At 49.6% G+C, this 20,889-nt stretch overlaps 1 protein-coding gene across 1 annotated transcript in view; it reads left to right on the top strand.

The window, feature by feature from the left end:
* ZFHX3 (zinc finger homeobox 3) overlaps positions 1 to 20,889 on the top strand; it is a 238,636-nt gene that overhangs the window by 75,557 nt on the left and 142,190 nt on the right. Inside the window, 2 exon segments of the mRNA XM_023514108.1 lie at positions 1,455 to 4,222; positions 9,037 to 9,533. Of these exon segments, the coding sequence (XP_023369876.1) occupies positions 1,504 to 4,222; positions 9,037 to 9,533 (3,216 nt within the window). The 5' untranslated portion in view covers positions 1,455 to 1,503.

Below are 20,889 nucleotides of genomic sequence, written 5' to 3'. Positions count from 1 at the left end.
ACCCTTTAAAAAAGTTACTTCTCCTGAGACTTCTGGTAAACCTGCCTTCCCCATCTTTTCCCGAGGGGGAGCTCTTGGCTCATTGTGCCGTCAAGAATCAAGAAATGAAAAAAGTCTGAGGATTCGGGGGTTGGGGGGAGGAGGGAGATCCAAGCTCAGCTGAAATCATCATCGCTGTATGTGAATGAGATGGTGGGTGGAGAAGCTGCCAAGTGTCCTCCAGGAGGAGCAGCAGGGGACAGGTGTCCAGGGAGCTGCAGGCAGAGGGGCAGGGCTGTGCAGGGTGCTGTGCTGCCTGTGGGAGCCGGGCCTGGCCGGAATAAGTGCCCCTGCAATAAGGATGACGCTGCCGCAGAAGCACAGCAGCCCGTGATCTGACGCCTCCCTCCCTGGGGACTCCAGGTCTCACAGGGCAAATTTAGCTCAGTGGCACTTTGGAGTCGGAAACGGAAAAGCCTCAGGGCTGAAGGACAGCTGGTTGGGTAGCGGCTAATAACTCAGGGGCAGGTGCGGGACGAGGGCTGGTCAGCCCAGCTGCTGTCTCGGTGATTCTTGATCGCAAAACCCACCAAGCACGTGGTGAACAGGCTCCCTCCAAGCAGGACGAGATGGTCTGGGTATTGCTGCACGGGGAGGTGGTGGGTCCAGAGTCTGGTCTGTTCTTACTGGAACACCAAGGTCATATTTTACATCTGCCTGTTTTCGGTCTGAAGACAGCCAAGTCCCAGGCAAGGGAGTGCGACTGCTTGGGGCAGAGGAGATGGGATCTGGGGACCAGTCTTCTCTTCCTTTTCACCGTGGTCATAGTAGCATGGGGCCTGTTTTTATATATTGACCCTCGTTTTTAAGTGCTTGTAAAATGGGGACACGGCAGAGTGTTTGTAGGCCTGCACGCTTGCCCTCTTAGCCTTCCACACCTTCTTTGAACTCAAACTTAGAAGCAACAGCAGCAGCCTTTCTACTCCCTAAATGGGTCCCTGTTTATTGTCTTTTCTCTGGGGACACGAAGCCTTCTTCCTCTCATTCTTCCCCTTGCACCCCACATTCCCCTAGCCCACAGATGGTGCAGGTAGCAGTGGTCTGGGTGGGGTGTGGCTGGACAGAGAGTCCTGGCCCCAGTCCCACACTGTGCTGGCAAAAAAACAAAAACTGGAACTGGTCTCCAGGGGTGGAGCGTGAAACTCCGATGTCAAAGAGACCTGCTTCTCCTGGTCCCCTCTGCCCGTGTGTACCCTCTCACATCACGGACCCGGCTGCGATGCCCATAGGTGCTGCTGGACAGCACAGGGCGATGCCCCAGGCTGCCCATCACTGCTGTCCCTGTGTATGGGTGTGAACACAAGCCTGTTAAGAGTGCGCCACGTGTGCGGGACCTTAGCCTCGGCCCTCCTAACCTCTTTCCTTTCTCTCTCTTTCCCCTGTCTCCCTTCTCCCCCCTTGCCTCCGCTCTTCAGGTCCGATCCTCCGTATTGGGTGCAATGAAAGCTCCACGCAGGCCTTACCATGGAAGGCTGTGACTCGCCCGTCGTCTCGGGGAAGGACAATGGGTGCGGTCTCCCTCAGCACCAGCAATGGACTGAACTCAACAGCACCCACCTCCCCGACAAACCCAGTAGCATGGAGCAGTCCACAGGCGAGAGCCACGGGCCCCTGGACAGCCTGAGGGCCCCCTTCAATGAGCGCCTCGCGGAGAGCCCCGCGTCGGCCGGCCCGCCCGCCGAGCCCGCCAGCAAGGAGGTCAGCTGTAACGAGTGCTCGGCCTCCTTCGCCAGCTTGCAGACCTACATGGAGCACCACTGCCCCAGTGCGCGCCCCCCGCCGCCCCTGCGGGAGGAGAGTGCCAGCGACACCAGTGAGGAGGGTGAGGAGGAGAGTGACGTGGAGAACCTGGCCGGGGAGATCGTCTACCAGCCGGACGGCTCCGCGTACATCGTGGAGAGTCTGAGCCAGCTGACCCAGAGCGGGGGCGCCTGCGGCAGCGGCAGTGGGCCTCTCCCCCAGCTCTTTCTGAACTCTCTCCCCGGTGCGGGGGGCAAACAAGGGGACCCTTCCTGTGCTGCACCCGTCTACCCGCAGATCATCAACACTTTCCACATAGCCTCATCCTTCGGGAAATGGTTTGAGGGCCCAGACCAGGCGTTCCCGAATACCTCAGCCCTGACGGGGCTCAGCCCTGTCCTGCACAGCTTCCGCGTTTTCGACGTGCGACACAAAAGCAACAAGGATTACCTGAACAGCGACGGTTCTGCCAAAAGCTCCTGCGTATCCAAAGATGTTCCCAACAATGTGGACCTGTCCAAATTCGATGGCTTCGTGCTCTACGGCAAGAGGAAGCCCATCCTGATGTGTTTCTTGTGCAAGCTCTCCTTTGGGTATGTCCGTTCGTTTGTGACCCACGCGGTGCACGACCATCGAATGACCCTGAGCGAAGACGAGCGGAAAATTCTTAGCAATAAGAACATCTCCGCTATCATCCAAGGGATTGGCAAAGACAAGGAACCCCTTGTCAGTTTTCTGGAACCAAAAAACAAAAACTTTCAACACCCTTTAGTTTCCACAGCTAACCTCATAGGCCCCGGACACGGTTTTTATGGTAAATTCAGTGGCATTCGCATGGAAGGGGAGGAGGCTCTCCCAGCTGGCTCGGCCGCCGGCCCTGAGCAGCCCCAGGCTGGGATCTTGACCCCCAGCACCCTGCTGAACCTTGGCGGGCTCACCAGCTCAGTCCTGAAGACCCCCATTACCTCAGTCTCCCTGGGGCCTCTGGCTTCCAGTCCTACCAAATCCTCAGAGGGCAGGGACTCCGGGGCAGCGGGAGGGGAGAAGCAAGATGCAGGCGATCTGGATTGTTTCTCCGAGAAAGCAGAGCCAGCCGAGGAGGAGGCAGAGGAAGAAGAGGAGGAGGAAGAGGCGGAGGAGGAGGAGGAGGAAGAGGAGGAAGAAGAAGAAGAGGAGGAAGACGAGGGTTGCAAAGGACTCTTTCCAAGTGAGCTGGACGAGGAGCTGGAGGACAGGCCCCACGGGGAGTCTGGGGCCGCGGCAGGTAGTAGCAGCAAAAAGGACCTTGCTCTCTCAAACCAAAGCATTTCTAACTCCCCCTTAATGCCTAATGTGCTCCAGACCCTGTCGAGGGGCACAGCTTCTACTAGCTCTAATTCTGCTTCTTCCTTTGTTGTCTTTGATGGTGCGAACAGGAGGAATCGTTTAAGCTTTAACAGTGAGGGCGTCAGGGCCAATGTGGCAGAGGGCGGCAGGAGGCTGGACTTCGCCGATGAAAGTGCCAATAAAGACAGTGCCACAGCACCAGAACCAAATGAAAGCACAGAGGGTGACGATGGGGGCTTCGTCCCCCATCACCAGCACGCTGGCTCCCTCTGCGAGCTTGGGGTTGGGGAGTGCCCCTCTGGGAGTGGCGTGGAGTGCCCCAAGTGCGACACGGTCCTGGGCTCCTCACGCTCGCTGGGCGGCCACATGACCATGATGCATTCCCGTAACTCGTGTAAGACGCTCAAGTGCCCCAAGTGCAACTGGCACTATAAGTACCAGCAGACACTGGAGGCGCACATGAAGGAGAAGCACCCGGAACCGGGGGGCTCCTGCGTCTACTGCAAGAGCGGGCAGCCCCACCCCCGGCTGGCGCGTGGCGAGAGCTACACGTGCGGTTACAAGCCTTTCCGCTGTGAGGTGTGTAACTACTCCACGACGACCAAAGGCAACCTTAGCATTCACATGCAGTCTGACAAGCATCTCAACAACATGCAGAACCTGCAGAACGGTGGGGGGGAGCAGGTGTTCAGCCACACTCCCGGGGCGGCTGCGGCCGCGGCGGCTGCTGCAGCAGCGGCCGCCGCGGCCAATATCGGCAGCTCCTGCGGGGCCCCCTCACCCACCAAACCAAAAACCAAACCCACCTGGCGCTGTGAGGTGTGCGATTACGAGACCAACGTGGCCAGGAACCTGCGCATCCACATGACCAGTGAGAAACACATGCATAACATGATGTTGCTGCAGCAGAACGTGACCCAGATCCAGCACAGCCGCCACCTGGGCCTGGGCAGCCTGCCCTCGCCCGCCGAGGCTGAGCTCTACCAGTACTACCTGGCCCAGAACATGAACCTGCCCAACCTGAAGATGGACAACGCCGCCTCCGACGCCCCGTTCATGATGAGCGGATTCCAGCTGGACCCCGCCGGGCCTGTGGCCGCTATGACCCCGGCTCTAGGTGAGGATGACCCCGTGTGTGTGTGTGTGTGTGTGTGTGTGTGTGTGTGTGTGTCGTGACAGTGCGGGTTTAGCTCAGGAGAATAGACGGAGGGTGATATTTTGCATTTGGTTGACTTTATCTTCTTGAGTTGTTTTACTGGAATGTCTTACAATTAAATATGTCTCTCTCTCTCTCTCTCTCTATATATATATATATACATATATATGTATTTTGTTAAGAATCCTTTGAACCCTGTGGATATACGTGGGAGAGTTTATGCCTTCAGCAGAGACACATGATTATGCTCTGGCTGCATAGGGCTGGGATTAAAATTTAAGTAATTTTTTTCTCTGTAGTTTCTGGCTTATGGTCAACCTTCCTTTTTGTTCTCTTTCGCTTTTTCTCAATTTGAAAAATCACCACAAAACTTCGGTATTCCACTAAATAGTGATTGAAATGTCCAAGAAACTGTAGCTGGGGCAGTCATCTCAGTAAAGGGGAACAGGGGTAATTATCTCAATGATTCGCATAAGGACAGTCATCTCAGAAGAGGAATTGGGAACCGTAGCGTACTTTATTCAAATAACCAAAGGATGGTCCTTTGCCGATCTGGGAATCACCCAGATTTCTCTTGGAGTTTTCTGCGTATTTATGAGGATCTTGATGAAAAGAGACGTGTTGTTTCTCTTTCTTAATTTGGGTGAGTTGCTGATTACTAGGGAATTAAACTGCCCTGGGGGCGCTGTAAAGAGGGGTGTGATAGACGCAAAAAAACGAAGGCGTAAAATCGTCCATCCAGGAAAGCTGAGTGTTAGTATCAGTTACTTCTTGGTTAACTGAGCCTTTGTTGCTATGAAAAACGAGCTGTGCTCCAGAGAAGTTGAGCTGGCTGTGGCCAGATACCAGGTCTTCCCAGTTTCCTCCCTGTGTCTAGAATAGGACCAAGAGTGAGTCTTTGTGTAGAAGGAATCCTGCCCACTTTGGGCGGAGTTGCTATTGCAAAGAAATCTACATGTCTGTTTCGTGAGGACTGGGTCACTCTACCCTCCACCTCTTGTGCCTTGGACAGGGCCGTGCCTGCCCTCCATTCCTTAAATCTGCTCACTGGTCTCTTGGGACCAGTGGCCTGAATTGAGAGCAGTGTCACCTTACTCACATGGGAACAAGCTATTCTGGGCAACACAGTCTGAGCAAATACCTTTCTTCTGGGAGGGTCCAGATGATTATCAGGGAGGGGGCCAGACCTCACCAGTTTGCCAGTCTTAATTCGTGTGACGCTTTAGTGCTAATTGTTGGGTATGAGGTACACAACTCATTTGAGTTACATCTTTGATACTTTGATTTTTTTTTTTAAATTTTCCATTTTGAAACATTTGCCTGGTGATCCTTTATTACCAAGTGACTTGAAGATGTTTGACCCAACTAGTTAATCACAGCTGCCTCGGGGCTGACAGTCTTACCTGTTCCCAGCACGCCAGGGGGATGGGCTTTGGTATCTCAGACATGTTTCAAAAACCAATATGAATCAGGATTTTAAAATCTCTGGAGCAAATCTTGGAAAAAATCAAATGTAATAGAGGAGGAATAAAGACAGAAAATAGATGGGTTTATATTGGGTCAAAGTGAGATCTGTTTAATTACCTTGAAAACAGGTAAGTCAAGCTTGACTTGAGAAACAGAAGTATTTTACATTCATTCCAAGTGTCCGTGCGTGATTCTTGGGGATGTCCTGGGCAGTCACAGCAGTTGCAAAAGAAACAAAAGAATGAATTGCTGTATTATAGACACACACAAAAAATCCACACTTTATTTCTTAAAGACAGTAGAGCTCTTCCTCCCAAGGACTTTATCCAGCTCTGGCAGGAAGGGCCCTTGAATTTCTGGTGTCACCACTTGTCAGCGAGGTGAATCTCTTCCTTGGGCCGGAGGCATCGCGAGAGCCACAAAGGCTTTATGCCAGAAGCTGGAGTGTGAGTGTCCAGAGGATGCAGAAGTTGAGTTGTGTGACCTCAGCAGGCGAGAGCGACACATGCAAAAAAGCAAAGTGCTGTAACTTTCAGCTCTGTCTGCAGCTCTGCCGACTTCTTCCATCGGCCATTTAGAGGATGGGCACGGGTGTGACAAGGCTTGAGTGGCTTCTGCAGGGGAGAAAGAGTTGTGTGGTGTACACGCCTTCCTGCTCACACAGTTACTGTTCTCACACTTCCCTTGTCCGAACCTTCTCTTAAGCATCATCAGACACACACCAGTTCTGGGGATGCTTCCTTTCTGGAGGCATTTAAGGAAAATCTTGGGCCTCTTTCAGCTGCTTGGTTGTTGGGGGCACACAAGGCCATGTATCCACCATGGCTTAGGACTAAAGACCTGCTAAGTCCTTATTTATGCCCCTGTACCTGCCTGTGAGTTGGATGAGGTCTCTCCACTTCTTGGGAGCTGAATTAGTTCCTTTAGCCTTACAGAGTTGCAGGATTACATCCTGGGTTTCTCCGAGGGGCGTTTATGCTGGCCAGCCCGTCATCTTGACTCGTTTATTATTCTTTTGCTTCTGCCCTTAACTCGCATTTCATTTTAAGAACTTAGCATGGGAACAGGGACTTCTTTCCTCTCTCTGCTTGTTCCAAGGACTTCTGATTTTCACTCAGGCTTCTAGCAAGTGATGGCCAAATCTCTCTCCAGAGCAGTATTGATGTGCTGAGGTTAAATCTGAAAAGTGGAGGAGGAGGTTTGATTCTTCAGGTGGTTGGTATCAGAAACAAATAGATGTTTGCTTCTTGTCTTACCCTCCAGGCAGGTAGTGCTTTGACTGAACCCCAGCCAGGTTTTGTGGATGTTGCCTGGCCTCCGTCCCTGTTAAGGGAGGGAGCTTTTACACTTTGTTTTTTTCTTTCATTTTTTCTCTCTTGTCCTAAAAAGAATGTCATAGTTATGGCTCCTCTCACCAGGGGAGATGGTGAGAGAGACAATAAACAGAAAGATTCCTAAGCCTTCTGGAATGCATGTGCAAAAGTTTTCTGAGGCTCGCCAGACTGTCCCTAAGCTTCGAACACAGCTGGTCTGCTTAGCAGAGCCTGTGCTGATCTTTGGACTTGAGGTATCTCTTGTAGAGTAAATAAGAAAATCATTTAAAAAAACAAAACCAAAACCTTTTCTTTGATGAGCCACTAACTTGGATTCTAATCAGTCATAAAAAAAAAAATAACTTTAGCCCAACCATATATAAAAGGTCAGGTTTAAATATCAGTTGGGGGGAGTTTGCAGACCTAATGGCTCAGGTGCATGCGTGTGTGTGCACACACACACACACGCATGCACGTACATGTGTGCAGGGCAGAAATAGCAGCCGCTGTTCAGCTTTCTGCTCTCCTCTCTGCTTCTAGGAAATGGATGGAAGGCTGCTCTTTCCAAGCCTTTCTGGGAGATATAAATAAGACCTTGCTGCATTAATTTACTGTAGTGAGTGGGAGCCCATCTCAGCTGATGCAGGGCAGTCAGTGATGGAAAAGGAGCAGGGTGGTGGGGGAGGGCAGGTGTGTCTCAGATCCTGACCCTTACGTTTCAATGCCCTTCTTGGTCAGCTCTGTGAAGGGGTAACATTTTAGTGTTTCTTCACCCTTGTCTGGCACAGCAGACCCTTGGGTGTCTGTCCGTGCAGTGGGCTGGGCACTGTCAAGGGTCAGTGAGGATTAGGCCAGACCTCTGCCCCAGAGAGGCGGCACCCTGATGGGGGTACCAGCCGTCTTTCTGTGGTTTGACTGTGGCTGCAAAAGGAGCGTGACAGGTCCTAGGAAATGCCACAGGTCACACAGTGCGGTGGCTCAGGAAAGGGAAGAGGTTGTCCTATTGGGGAGACATGGCAGGGGCTGGTGGCATTGACCAGAGGGATCATTCCCCAGATCTTCACTTTGGAGCTGTGAGGTCCATTGCAGTCACCTCTTGCTCACATGGCTACCTGGATTTAAATAACTGATCTTGAAAACTAAGTTCCTCAATTGCACCAGGCATATTTCAAGTGTTCTTTTCTTGTGTGTGGCTAGTGATTCCTGCTTTGGAAAGCATAGCTATAGAATGTTCCCATCACCATGGAAAGCTGTGTTGGTCAGTACTGCTTTGGGTAAATCCTGGGCCCACCATGAGGTTTGGTGTCTTGAGATTCAGTTATCCTCCCTCCTTCCCTCCCTCCCTCCCTCCCTCCCTCCCTCCTTCCCTCCCTCCTTCCCTCTCTGTTGCTCTAGATTACAATGCAGTGACATCATAGCTCACAGCAACCTCAGACTTTTGAGTTTAAGCAATCCTCTTGCCTCAGCCTCCCATGTAGCTAGGACTACAGGTGACCACCATGACACCCTACTTTTAGTAGACACAGAGTCTCATTCATGCTCAGGCTATTCTCAAACTTCTCAGCTCAGGCAATGTACCTTCCTCAGCTTCCCAGAGTGCTAGAATTATAGGCATGAGCCACCATGTCCCGCTTAACTATCCCTTTTTTCCAATTTAGGGGCTGGGGATTGGAATTTCAGATTCTGCTTATCCACTGAATGTTACTTATTTCTGTCTTTTCTCAGATCAGATAGAAGGGACCAATTAAAATATTCCAGAGGTTCTATTTGCTAACTTTTTCTAAGTGTTCTTCTCACAAGTCTCAAAATATCTGTAGTAAAGATACAAACTCATCAAGTTGACTTTTTACATGTGTTCATTTGGTTGGTAAGAGCACCTTACAGTACTTGGAATGTGGTGTTTTGTTGGGGGACCCTGGCTAGGAATGGTGGAGGGCAGGTGTCAGGTTAGCTGTGAGCCTGGCCTCTGACTCTTTCCTGTCTCCTTCCCTGCAGTGGGCGGTGAGATCCCCCTAGACATGCGGCTCGGGGGCGGGCAGCTGGTCTCCGAGGAGCTGATGAACCTGGGCGAGAGCTTCATCCAGACCAACGACCCGTCGCTGAAGCTCTTCCAGTGCGCCGTCTGCAACAAGTTCACGACGGACAACCTGGACATGCTGGGGCTGCACATGGGCGTGGAGCGCAGCCTGGCGGAGGACGAGTGGAAGGCGGTGCTGGGGGACTCGTACCAGTGCAAGCTGTGCCGCTACAACACGCAGCTCAAGGCCAACTTCCAGCTGCACTGCAAGACGGATAAGCATGTGCAGAAGTACCAGCTGGTGGCCCACATCAAGGAGGGCGGCAAGGCCAACGAGTGGAGGCTCAAGTGCGTGGCCATCGGCAACCCCGTGCACCTCAAGTGCAACGCCTGCGACTATTACACCAACAGCCTGGAGAAGCTGCGACTGCACACGGTCAACTCCAGGCACGAGGCCAGCCTGAAGCTGTACAAGGTAAGGCCTGGCTCCGGAGTGGGTTGGGGAGAGGACACCTGGGAAGATGCCCGATACATAGGTTCTGCGTGGTAAGCGCGTGCTGCGTGGAAGGGGAGTTGGCATCTCATTCCTCGCCAGGCAGAAACAGGACAGGTTCAACTAGTAGCTGAAGCTTCTCCTTCTTGGGTGCCCCGTTTCAGGGGCAACTTTCATTCACACCAGGTTGATAGTGCCACCTGGCCTTGCCTGCCCTCACGGTGGACGCTTTCCTCACTGCGGACGTTTGTGTGCCCTGCTGCTGCCGTGTTGCCGTCTGCCGTTCAAGCACTCTCTTCTTTTCCCTCTCTGGGATGACCCCTTTGTTTATTTAGCCAGCAGACACTGATGGGGCACTGCTGAGTGACAGGCACCGCGTGAGGTGCTTGCCTTAATCAGCACACGAAGGAGATAGTCCCTGCCCTCCTAGCACTTCCATTCTCCTAGAGGAGGTGAGTGAGGAATACGTCAGATGAATTTTAAGCAGGCTGGAAGGTGGTAAACACTGCGGGGGGAAAGTAGGGTCCAGTAAAGGGGGCTTCTTTGTTCTTGAGATTTTATTTATTTTTTTTGAGACAGAGTCTCACTCTGTTGCCCTGGCTGGAGCGCAGTGGCATCATCATAGCTCACAGCAAACTCAGACTGTCAGGCTCAAGTGATCCTCTTGCCTCAGCCTCCTGAATAGCTGGTACTACATTCTCCCACCACAGCGTCCACCTCATTTTTAGTGGACTTGGGATCTCACTCTTACTCAGACTGGTCTCAAACTCCTGAGCTCAAGGAATCCTTCCCCCTCGGCCTCCCAGAGTGCTAGGGTGACAGGCATGAGCCACTGCGCCCGCTTGTTCTTTTATTTTTTCCCTGTTTCCTGTGTTCTAGGTCCCCCTTCTCTTCCTCGTGCTGATTTCTCTTTTTCTGGGCTCCTCCCATCCTCCTCTCCCTTGCTTTCTCTCCCCTACCTTCCTTCTTTCCTTCTATTTTTTCCATTTCTTCTTCCCACCCAACCCCCCATACCCACACCCCCCACCCCGCCCTCCTCTCAGCTCCGATGGTAGCAGAGGAGGTGCTCCGGATACTGTAAATAGTCCTTTCACTTGCACGGCAGAATTGCTCCAGACGTTTCTATTGATTTTCACTGGACTTAAAGCCTCACCTTTTTCTCTAATCATCCCATAATGGCTTTAGTATGAACAATCAGGTACAAATCGCCATAAATCTCCCAGCCTCACTCCACACACCTTCCTCTCCCTCGCTCTGCTATTCTGTCTTCCTCATGGTCTTATCAGCGGCCTCCTTTCCTTTCACACCATTTCTCACGGCTTTGGGCTCCCCAGTGTTTGGTTTCTGCTGATCCTGAGCTGGCTTGACCCCCTTTCTGCTCAGTGGGACTTTAGATGGAGACTCCAGATTAGGAAGACTGACTGCTAGTCCTTCCCCCACGCTGGTCTCTGCCGAGATCCATAACTGTCCTTCGTTTCATGGATATTCCTTCTTGGGTGGTGGGAGGCCTGTGCAATGTGGATGAGCAGCCGTTTCAGGAAAGGTAGAGAAAGCAGGAGCAGGGGTGTGGGGATGGAATGTTCTAGAATTGACTGCTGACACCAGCTGTGGTGCAGTGGGGAAGGTCTGGACACCACACAGCCAGTCCTCTCATCTCAAATAAGCAAGCACCTCCCTGGACTGCCTGAGTTTCATGTCCCTGTTGAAAGTAAAGGCTCTTTGCCATCAGTTTAAATTATTGGTCTGAACTGGCCACGGGATGGTACCAAGGTGGTCAAGAAAACCCAGTGGAAAAATCAGTGAAAGAAAGAATTTCCAGAGGACCCAACCGAGTAAAATGTGAACAAAGGACTCAGTGTGGCCATTGAAGGTTGTATGCAACTTTGATGAAGGTCGTTTAGAGGTGGCATGAAGCTGGCCTCTTCCGTCCGAGGAAAAAAATTGCCCTTTAGATCATGAAAAGCCTGCAGGGATGATTCTGTCTGCATGCTGCACCCTCCACACGGCCAGAGTCTTGAGCATAGTCTATCAGTCAGGTGGCTTTGCTGCTAAAGGCCTGGAACCTGGAGGATTTGCCTCTTTGGTCCCAAAACTGCATCCACAGCTCACACCTGGAGAGTCAGGGTGGGGCATTTTCCAGAGTACCTGTGAGGGAAGCCGTTTGTTTGTGTGTTTCTGTACTGCCAGCTCTGGTCGCTTGTCCTCCTGGGCTTAAATTTTGTTGTCATTTTGTTTCTTTCTTTTTTTCAGTATTATTATTTTTAAAAGTTATTTATTTATTTTTTGAGATAAGAGTCTCACTCTGTTGCCCTGGGTAGAATGGCATGGGGTCCATCATTGCTCACAGCAGCCTCAAACTCTTGGTCTCAAATGATCTTCTTGCCTCAGTCTTGGGAGTGGCTGGGACTACAGGTACTCACAGCACGGCTTCTTATTTTTTTTTTTTTTTTTTTAGAGATGGAGTCTTGCTTTTGCTCAGGCTGGTCTTAGACTTCTGAGCTCAGTCCGCTCACCTCTGCCTCCTGGAGTGTTAGGATTACAGGAGTGAGCCATTGCACCTGGCTTTTAAATTTTTTTTAAGATAGGGTCTGGCTCTGTTGTCTAGGCTAGAGCACCGTGGCATCAGCATAGCTCATGGGAGCCTCAAGCTTCTGGGCTCAAGAGATCCTCCTGCCTTGGCCTTCTGAGAAGCTCAGGCTACAGGCATGAGCCATTATATCTGGCCAATTTTTGTGATATTTTGTAGAGATAGGGTCTTGCTGTTGCCCAGGGTGGTCTTGAACTCCTACCTTGGCCTCCCAAAGTGCTGGGATTACAGGTGTGAGCCACCAGCCCCAGGGTTGTTTTTGTTTTTGTTGTTGTTATTTTGTTGTTTTTAATGGTAAAGGAAGCTGCCATTCAGGAAAGGTAGAAAGGCCCTCCTGCAGGTTAGGGTGCAAGATAGAATGTGGAAACCAGCACCCAAAGGAGAGGAACCAACATAATACATTTGGTTGGTATGTCCTGGGGGGTGACCCCCCCACCCCCACCCTGAGATTCAGGGTGGAATTCTTGCATCAGGAGCCAGAGGTTGTTAGTCTGGTCTTATTAGTTCTGGGGTAATGAATGTCCCTCTGCTCTGAGGCTGCCACGGGGGCAGGGAGCTCTCCCAGTCACTCCTGCGTGACACAGGCGGAGCAGTGCTTGCCCTCAGTCCCTTTGTTCCCCATTGTGACCAAGGCAAACCTCTCTTGCCACAGGGGTGGAGGGCCCTCCTTCTCACAGGGTTTTGTCCATCCCCAGATTTGGGGTGAGGATTGGAGGTGGTCTGAGAGTGGCTTTTGCTCTGGGCCCTGGTGTGGCCTGCAGTAAATGGAGATTGATTGCATGTTATTTTTCCTCTTGCTAATGTAATCCATTAGCCCGGCACATGCATAATCAGTTTAGAGCACAGTTAACTGAATGTAATCGAGTTCTTTACTGTCTGCTAGAGAAACCGCTCCAGATGCAGCTGACCCGGAGAGGGCACTGGGCTCCTCCCACACGGCCTCCTTACACACCCCTCCCCAGCCCAGCCCAGCCCACCCCACCCTGTCCTGGGCAAGGTGTTGGTCGGTCAGGGTGGCACCTGCTGAGGTGGCCATGATGTGTCCAGCTTCCCCATGGCTGTCCCACCCCTCCACCAGGCGCTGCTTGCTCTCCTCTTTTCCTTTTTCATGTTGGAGCAGACAGAGCCGCATGTCTCCAGAGATGCAGGCAGCGGTGTGGCTTTCAGTTTGTCATTTGACCTCAGGCTGGGCCAGAGTCAACTGCCCGTGCTGTCGCCAATGCTAGTGCACAGGCTGCTCCGTCAGGACTGGGTCTTTTGAAAGCATGAGATAATTTCCAATCTGGACACAAGAGAGGGTGGGGCTAATCTATAGAAGCCGTGTGATACTATCTTTGTTGCCTTAGTATATGGTTTTGATTGTTCTGTGAATACTGGTGTGTAAATTGGGATTAATCTCACTATGTTTTTTTCTGTGCACCTCGGAAGCAGAGTGTAACAGGCTGAGGGCCCAAAGCCTCGCAGGGAAGCTCCTGGTCCTTTTCTCTGTGTCCCCAGGTTACTTCTGCAGAGTACATCAAATTCCTTTTTTTTTGGCTTGCTTATTTATTTTTATTTCAGATTAACATGAAGGTACAGACGATTAGGTTACAGAGGTTGCGTTTGTTAGATTTTCAAGTCCCTGTTGTAGTTGTGTCCTGCACCCAGGAGGCGTGCCATACACCCCACATTGTGCCCATTAGGTGGGAGCACACCAGTCCCCCTCCCCCCAACTTGAGCTGAGTTTTTCTCTTGGGTGGGAGTGTATTAGTTTGTCTACTGGCTTCATATTAATTATTTCTTAGTCTTGAACAGTGGCCAGCTCTGATCTAGCCCCTACTGGTCAGATGTCCTCATCCTCACACCTGCCCTGTGAGGTCACTGGGATTGGGTGACAGCAGAGAAAGACTAGAGGCTCCAGCAGAGCCATCATGCTGGGTTCTTGGGTTCTGTCCTCTGGAATGAAGCGTGTTGTGGGGAAGGCAGTTGTCTGTCACCAGGGCTCAGCTCCCAAACATCAATTCTGCATTTTTCTGCTTTCACATGTAAACATGACACTCTTCTTTTAGAGGACCTGAACGCTGGTCCCCCACGTCCCCACCTGCTGCACCCAGAGAGGTAGATGTGGGGTATCCTTGCTCATCTCCATTTGAGCAGTGGCTGATACTGGTCCATGGCTGCCCCCTCCTCTCCTGCACACTAGCTGAGCTCCAGAGTCCCAGGCACGTGGGTGTCAGAGCCCTTCTGAGTGGGATGTCAGATGTTTGTGGGGTTTTCTGCTTGGGGGAGGAGTAGAGCTGCAGAGAGGGTGCTTGCCAACCCCGGGCGCACCTGCCAACTGTCAGGATCTGGTTTTCACTTTGATCTTTTTCTTCACCTGCGAGTCATTGGAATGGAAATCCGTCAACTTTAGCAGATAGATTAAGACCCCACCAGAAGCTATTACTCAAACAGTTTCCAGCTGGGGTTCCTTTGATTGGACCAAGACTGAAGGTTTCATATTAATCTTAAATTATATACAGTGAGGTCGTCTACCACTTCAGCGTCTGGGCCACATGTGAGCTGCCTTGGGCCAGCCAGGCAGACAGGAGATGAGAAGGCAGTGTCTGAGCTTGCTCCACGTGGATGGTGCTGATTTATTAGAGCACACACGGCCACATTCTCCACGTAGTGGACTTGTGCTCACACCATGTATGAGGGTTATGCTGCATGGAGGGATGTAAGAACCCACCCCTCCCCGTCAGATTCTGCATCACTTTAGAATCCATGTTCTCCGTTCTTTCCGTGACGAGTAGGAAACCTGTTAGGGCTGGCTCACCCAGCAGGGCCAAAAACTGCAACCCCTCCCCCCCAAAAAACAGAGGGTGAGGATAAATCAGAAGATGGAAAAACAGCCAGATAGTGATTGGTTTTGGTATCTTCTTTCTTCATGCTCCTCTGTGGGCACATTGGGGAAATGGGGTCCCAGGGAGACAGCTGCATACCTTGTGCCCATAAAGTATAAGTGCTGGGGGGAGTCTCCCCTCCCCGTCCTGTCCATCAGCATGGCTGTGTGTTCGACACCATGGTGCACGTGTCATCTGGTTTACATCGTGATTCTGGAACCAGTTTCCGCAAACCTTGTTTTCTCGTTAGGTAGACTTCTCTCCCCTTTTAAGTGCATATTTCTGTCACCTTCTCCCCCTACCTGGGGACCTTCATCCGCAAAATGAAAGGAGGGGAATATTTTCCGGCAGGTGATTTAGAAGCTGTGAAACGCCAGATGTTAGGGTAAATTTTAGCACTTTTCGCCCCAGTGCCCTCCTTCTCCTAAAGCAGCTGGAAGCCTGAAGTTCATTTCCCTCACTTGATAGTGGGGGTCGGTGGGACGGGTCTGCTGGGCTGGGAGATTGCACATGGGTCCGACGGGTCGTGGCATGAGAGCTCAGGCTGGCTCTGGCAGTTCTTGTGGCCGCCAGATACCTTCAAAGGAACTCTAGGAAGATCGAAAGACCAAATCTTCTTCAGGGGCAGGGCTCATGCCAGGACCAAGTTAATCTATCACTGCTTCAGAAGCACATGGCCAGCCATTTCTAGTGGTGTAGAGCGTCAAAGGTTGGTACCTTGCTAAGGGGCTTCCTTGTCCTCTCCTGTCTTCACTTGCTGGGCCCCCCCCCCATAGGCATATTTTTTGTGTTCAGCTGATGGCCGTAGGCCTAGACTTTGTCTAGATCCCTAGTTATGGAATTGTACACACCCTCATGTCAGAAAGCAGAGTCAGTGTGTTACCTTTTGGCTCCACGCTTTGGACACCCCATAATGGAATTGAAATCTTACTAGATATGCCTATTAAAAAAAAAAAAAAAAGGCCAGTACTTAATATGCCACCTGTTGAAAAACCGGTTTTACAACCATCATAGCACTTTTCTTTTCTCTTTTTCTTTCTAAATGTTTTTAGTATTTTTGTTCTCTTGCTCTCACAATTCCTTTTGTGGTTAGTTTAGAACTAATTGGACCCTCTTAGGATATTACTGTATCCTTAATTAATTTCTTACAAGGTTAGCATTCCATGTTTACCTTAAGTGTAATCTAGAAATACAAAGCTGGTTCCTTGTTTTTTACAATGAAGGTAACACGAGTCATGCATGTTCACTGTTTAAAAAAGTTACGGAAAAATCTAGGCGTATACAAGAAAATAACTACCACCTAATCTTTCCATATGACAATGTAGTGTTAGTTTCTTCTTTTTGCGTTTAACATAGGCATTTCGTGGCTTTGGAATGATACTGTTTGTAGACAGTATGACACCTGAGGCCTTTTAAAAATATAGTGATAACTTTTTCTTTTTTCTTTTTAAGACAGAGTCTCACTTTGTCACCCTTGATAGAGTGCTAGGGCGTCATAGCTCACAGCAACCTCAAACTCCTGGGTTTAAGTGCGTCTCTTGCCTCTGCTCTCAAGTAGCTGGGACGACAGGCGCCTGCCACAACGCCTGGCTAATTTTAGAGACAGGTCTTGCTCTGGCTCAGGCAATCCACCCGCCTTGGCCTCCCAAGTGCTGGGATTACAGGTGTGAGCCACCTCGCCCAGCCCCTATATTGATGATTTTTTAAATGGAAGGGTTGTGTCTCCTATCTACAATATTGCTGTCCACAGGTAAACCACCGTTGCACGTCATTTATATCCTTTCGGCCTCTTTTCTATGCCTCTATGGAGAGAAGTGTGCGTGTATACACATGCAAACAGTTCACTTAAAAAATCTTTACGTATAGACATGTTCTATGCTTTCAGTTTGCTTTTTGCACATAACTTGTTATCATGAAAATCACTTCAGGTCAGTACATACAAGTCCGCGTCGTTCTTTTTAATGGCACCATAGTATTTCACCTATTAACCAGTCCCTTACGGGGTGTCCATTGAGGTTGTTTGCAGTATTTTGATATTGCAGGTAATGAGGTAGGGGACATAAATCCCTGTACCATCCCATGCAGTGGGACTGTTGGGTCCTGGGGTGTTGATGACGTGAGATACTGTACTTTCTAGGGGCCCTTTGGAAAGAGGTAACTGTCTCATCCTGTCCCTTATAGGTGACCCCAGACTCCCACTCACTGACCCACGAGCTGTTGTTTTCCGCTTTCCAATGTCAGGTTGGGGGCATTGTCCTGATGCTTGTCTCTCTCATTAGTAGACACGGTGCACGTGGTTTTCACGTAGTTCTTGGCCATTTGTTCTTCAGGCCATTTGTATCTGTTTATAGCCTTTGCCCTGTATTCTTCTTGCTTTGTTCCTTTTGCTATAGATTTGCAGGAGTCCTTGGTTTATCTGGGCCAACGAGCCTTATGGGCTATGGATGTTGTGATAGTTTCTCTGGGTCTCTGATTGGTACAATCTGATATACAGAAACTTTTCATTTGTATCTTGTCTAATTTGTTAATCCCTCCCTCCCTCTCCATTCCTTCCCTCCTTCCCTCCTTCCCTCCTTCCCTTCCTTCTTTCTCTCCCTCCCTTCCTTCCTCCCTCCCTTTCTTTTTTTGTGAGACAGAGTCTCACCTTGTCACCCTGGGGTTGAGTGCCGTGGTGTCATAGCTCACAGCAACCTCAAACTCCTGGGTTCAGGCGATTCTCCTGCCTCAGCCTCCCAAGTAGCTGGGACTACAGCCCCTCCCCTGCCCTTGGTGCCTGGCTAAGTTTTCTATTTTTAGTAGAAATGGGGTCTCACTCTTGCTCAGGCTGGTCTCGGACTCCTGAGCTCAAGCAGCTCACCTACCTCAGCCTCTCAGAGTGCTAGGATCACAGGCGTGAGCCACCATACCCTGTCGATCTTTTTCTGAATGCTTCCAACTTTTCATCTTTCCTGGGGAGCCTTTATATTTGTTAAGATTAGAAGGTAATGGAGAGAAAAACACCTATAGAGCATCTGTTACACGCCAGCTGCTGCCTTCTCTCTGCTTTACATATATCCACTGGTTTAATCTTCTGTGATTTCTGTTCTCAGTTGAGGATGCCTAGGCGCAGAGAGGTCATAGGGCACAAGGTAACATGTTTTTGGAGTCAGCGTTCAAACTCCAGCAGCTGGACGTGACTTCACTGCTCTTTTCTGCATTACTCCCTCCCCCCATTGATGTCTTTAATCCATGGGGAGTACACAAATGAAGTATCCACGTCGTATGAAAGAAAAAACTATTAAGATTGTGCTAGTCACGATGTACCGGTAACATTTGCTCCCTCATATGTCGTATCTTACACCTCTTGTAATTGCAGAAGTGAAACGTGACTTGAGTTGTAAAATTATAAATTTACAATTTGAATACAGTTTTTTTTCTTTCCTAAAATATGTACACTTGGGGGGGGGCACCCTCTGTATTTTGTGTAGAGCGTGTTGTAAGACTCTTCATTTTTGTGTGGGGTGCAATCTGGGACTCTTTTTTTCTTTCAAATAGGATGATTGATCGTGTGACCATTTCTTAAACAGCTGTTCTTTCTCACTTGCTGTGAAGAGCTGCGTTTCTTGTTCCCGGTCCTCCAACTTCCAGCCTCTCATGACCATTCTGCAGATTCAGGCCAGGTCATGTTCAAGGAGCACTGTTTTGGGGAGCCCTGGGTAGCAGAGAGACAGGCCAGAGGTCTGGTTCTCTTTTCAAGGCCTTTGAAATCCAACTGTTTTCCTGTCTCTCTGTGGCATGGTCCCCAAGGGGAATTTTCTTGGGCTCATCGCCTTTATTAAACTCTGTTGGGCTTGAGGGGCTTGCCAGGAGAAGCAGGGTGCTGGAGAGGGGGGCGGGGTTTTTTATGGCGACTTCGTAGGAGACTGGCTGTCACCATTTATCTTAAAAAGATGGCAGAGAACAAATTTTGAAAAATCAAAGAAGTTCTTTTTTCAAAGTTCTTACTCAGTGAGCACCTTGACATCCTGACTATCTGCACTTTTCCAGTATAAACCATTTTCAGGAACTGGTAACACGTCACCTTTTGGCTTCCCAAGGTGTACCATGACCCTTGATGGAGGCCGAGGGGCAGGGAACTCTAATAACTTACCATGGCATCAAAATGCTCGAAAGCTGCTCAAGTTAAAGCCCCACTAGTGGTGTCCAACCTTTTTTGTTCTATGCTGCATATTGGAGGACTAATAAGAGTCATCTTGGGCCACACAGCAAATACACAAATACAAATGAAAGCTGATTAGCAAAAAAAAAAAAAGAAAAAGAAAAAATCCTCACAGAATGAACTTGTGGTTTGCTAGCTCCAGATTGGACATGCCTGCTTGTGAGAGCGAAAACTGAGTCCCTTCAGCCCACGCCCACCCAGAGAAATAAGTAATGCTGTGGAATTCTTTGCGTGAATGACACCTGCCGTCTTAGGGGTGGTCGGTAACCCTTAGGAGAATTTTGCTGTGAATATCCCATTGCTTCTGCATTCCAGACTAACTCTGGCGTTACAGTTGTTCTAGGCAAACCGATCTGGCAGGGATGCCAGTGTGGCAGGTGCCACAGACCGCCAGAGGCGTGAACTCAATGCTGAATCCTTTCAACTTGCTGAGGACTAGGACTAAAAGGGCACATTTGAATACATGTAGTCCCAACAGGTGTTTCTGGGTTTTTGTTTTGAAAGGGAAATTGTAAGGGAACAATTAGGCATTGTCAGGAACGTTGTCAGGAAAAGGCAAGAGTTTTTAAATAATTACATAATACACCTGAACCATATTCTTCATAATGTTTTAAACATAACTCGAAACCATAAATACTATTTAAGTGGAGGGTGGGAAAAGCTGTTACTGGGAAAACCATTTTGGTGTAGCACTGAGTAATTTTATACTTTAATATTTAATAAAACTGATTTCTAGCACGTTTTCTTGTTTTAAGCAACCGAGATGTGGGATAAAAGTTAAAAATTTTCAGCCACAGGAAAGCTGTCATTCACAGAGATGGTGGAGATGGTTGAAACCAGAAACACTGGGGTGATAATTTTTTTTTTTACTTTTTTAATAGATCATAGCTTTGTACTTGCCACTGCAGAGGGCTTCAGCCTAGGGTTGCCAAATACAGCAAAGAAAACACGGAATGCCAGAGAAATGCAGATCTCAGATAAGCAACAGATAATTTTTAGTGTAAGTATGTCTCGTGAAATCTGCTTGCTTATCTGAAATTCACATTTCGCTGGGCATCCTGTGTTTTATTGGCCGACCTTACATTTGGACAGTGAGGAAGTTCTTTCATAATGATCCGCTGACGGCTCTACGGCAACATGAAGAGAGCTAAGCGGCTGCCTTGTTTGGGAATCCTCTGTTTTCTCTCTGGTGGTTCCCAGCAGAAGGAGTAAATTACAAACGCTTCTAATGCGAATTTCCGAATTTTGTTGTTCACAGAAAGCTGTCCTGTCGGATGTTCACGTTCCCAATGTTAAAAGAAAATGCTATTCTTGTAAAGAAACCTGAAATTTTCTCCAGAGCGATGTGTTAAAATGTACGTTCCCATCATCTTTTTCATTATTTCCTTTTATTGAAATGCTTTTGCGTCACGCAGCAGGGCGGATGTCAGGCTGCCTGGTTCATTCAACTGCAGCTTTGCCCAGGTGCTGAAACTGCCCTTTCTCACCTGGCCTCCTTGGGCCTCCCCTTGCAGTGGTTATTTATACACGGGCCATAAGAATTCACAGCATGCGAGCATCCGTTACTGTCCGTGGAAGACCCCAGGTACCTGCGATATATAGGTCGCTAATAGGAAATGCGGAGAAAGGTTTGAATTGGGACTCATCATCAGAGCTGATTAGGGAACCTTCTCTAGGGTCTGCGTGCTC

The sequence above is a fragment of the Otolemur garnettii genome, unplaced genomic scaffold, assembly GCF_000181295.1.
Source record: "Otolemur garnettii isolate 467f Iridium unplaced genomic scaffold, OtoGar3 scaffold00047, whole genome shotgun sequence".
Lineage (NCBI taxonomy): Eukaryota > Metazoa > Chordata > Mammalia > Primates > Galagidae > Otolemur > Otolemur garnettii.
This window is presented reverse-complemented; position numbering and strand designations above follow the sequence as displayed.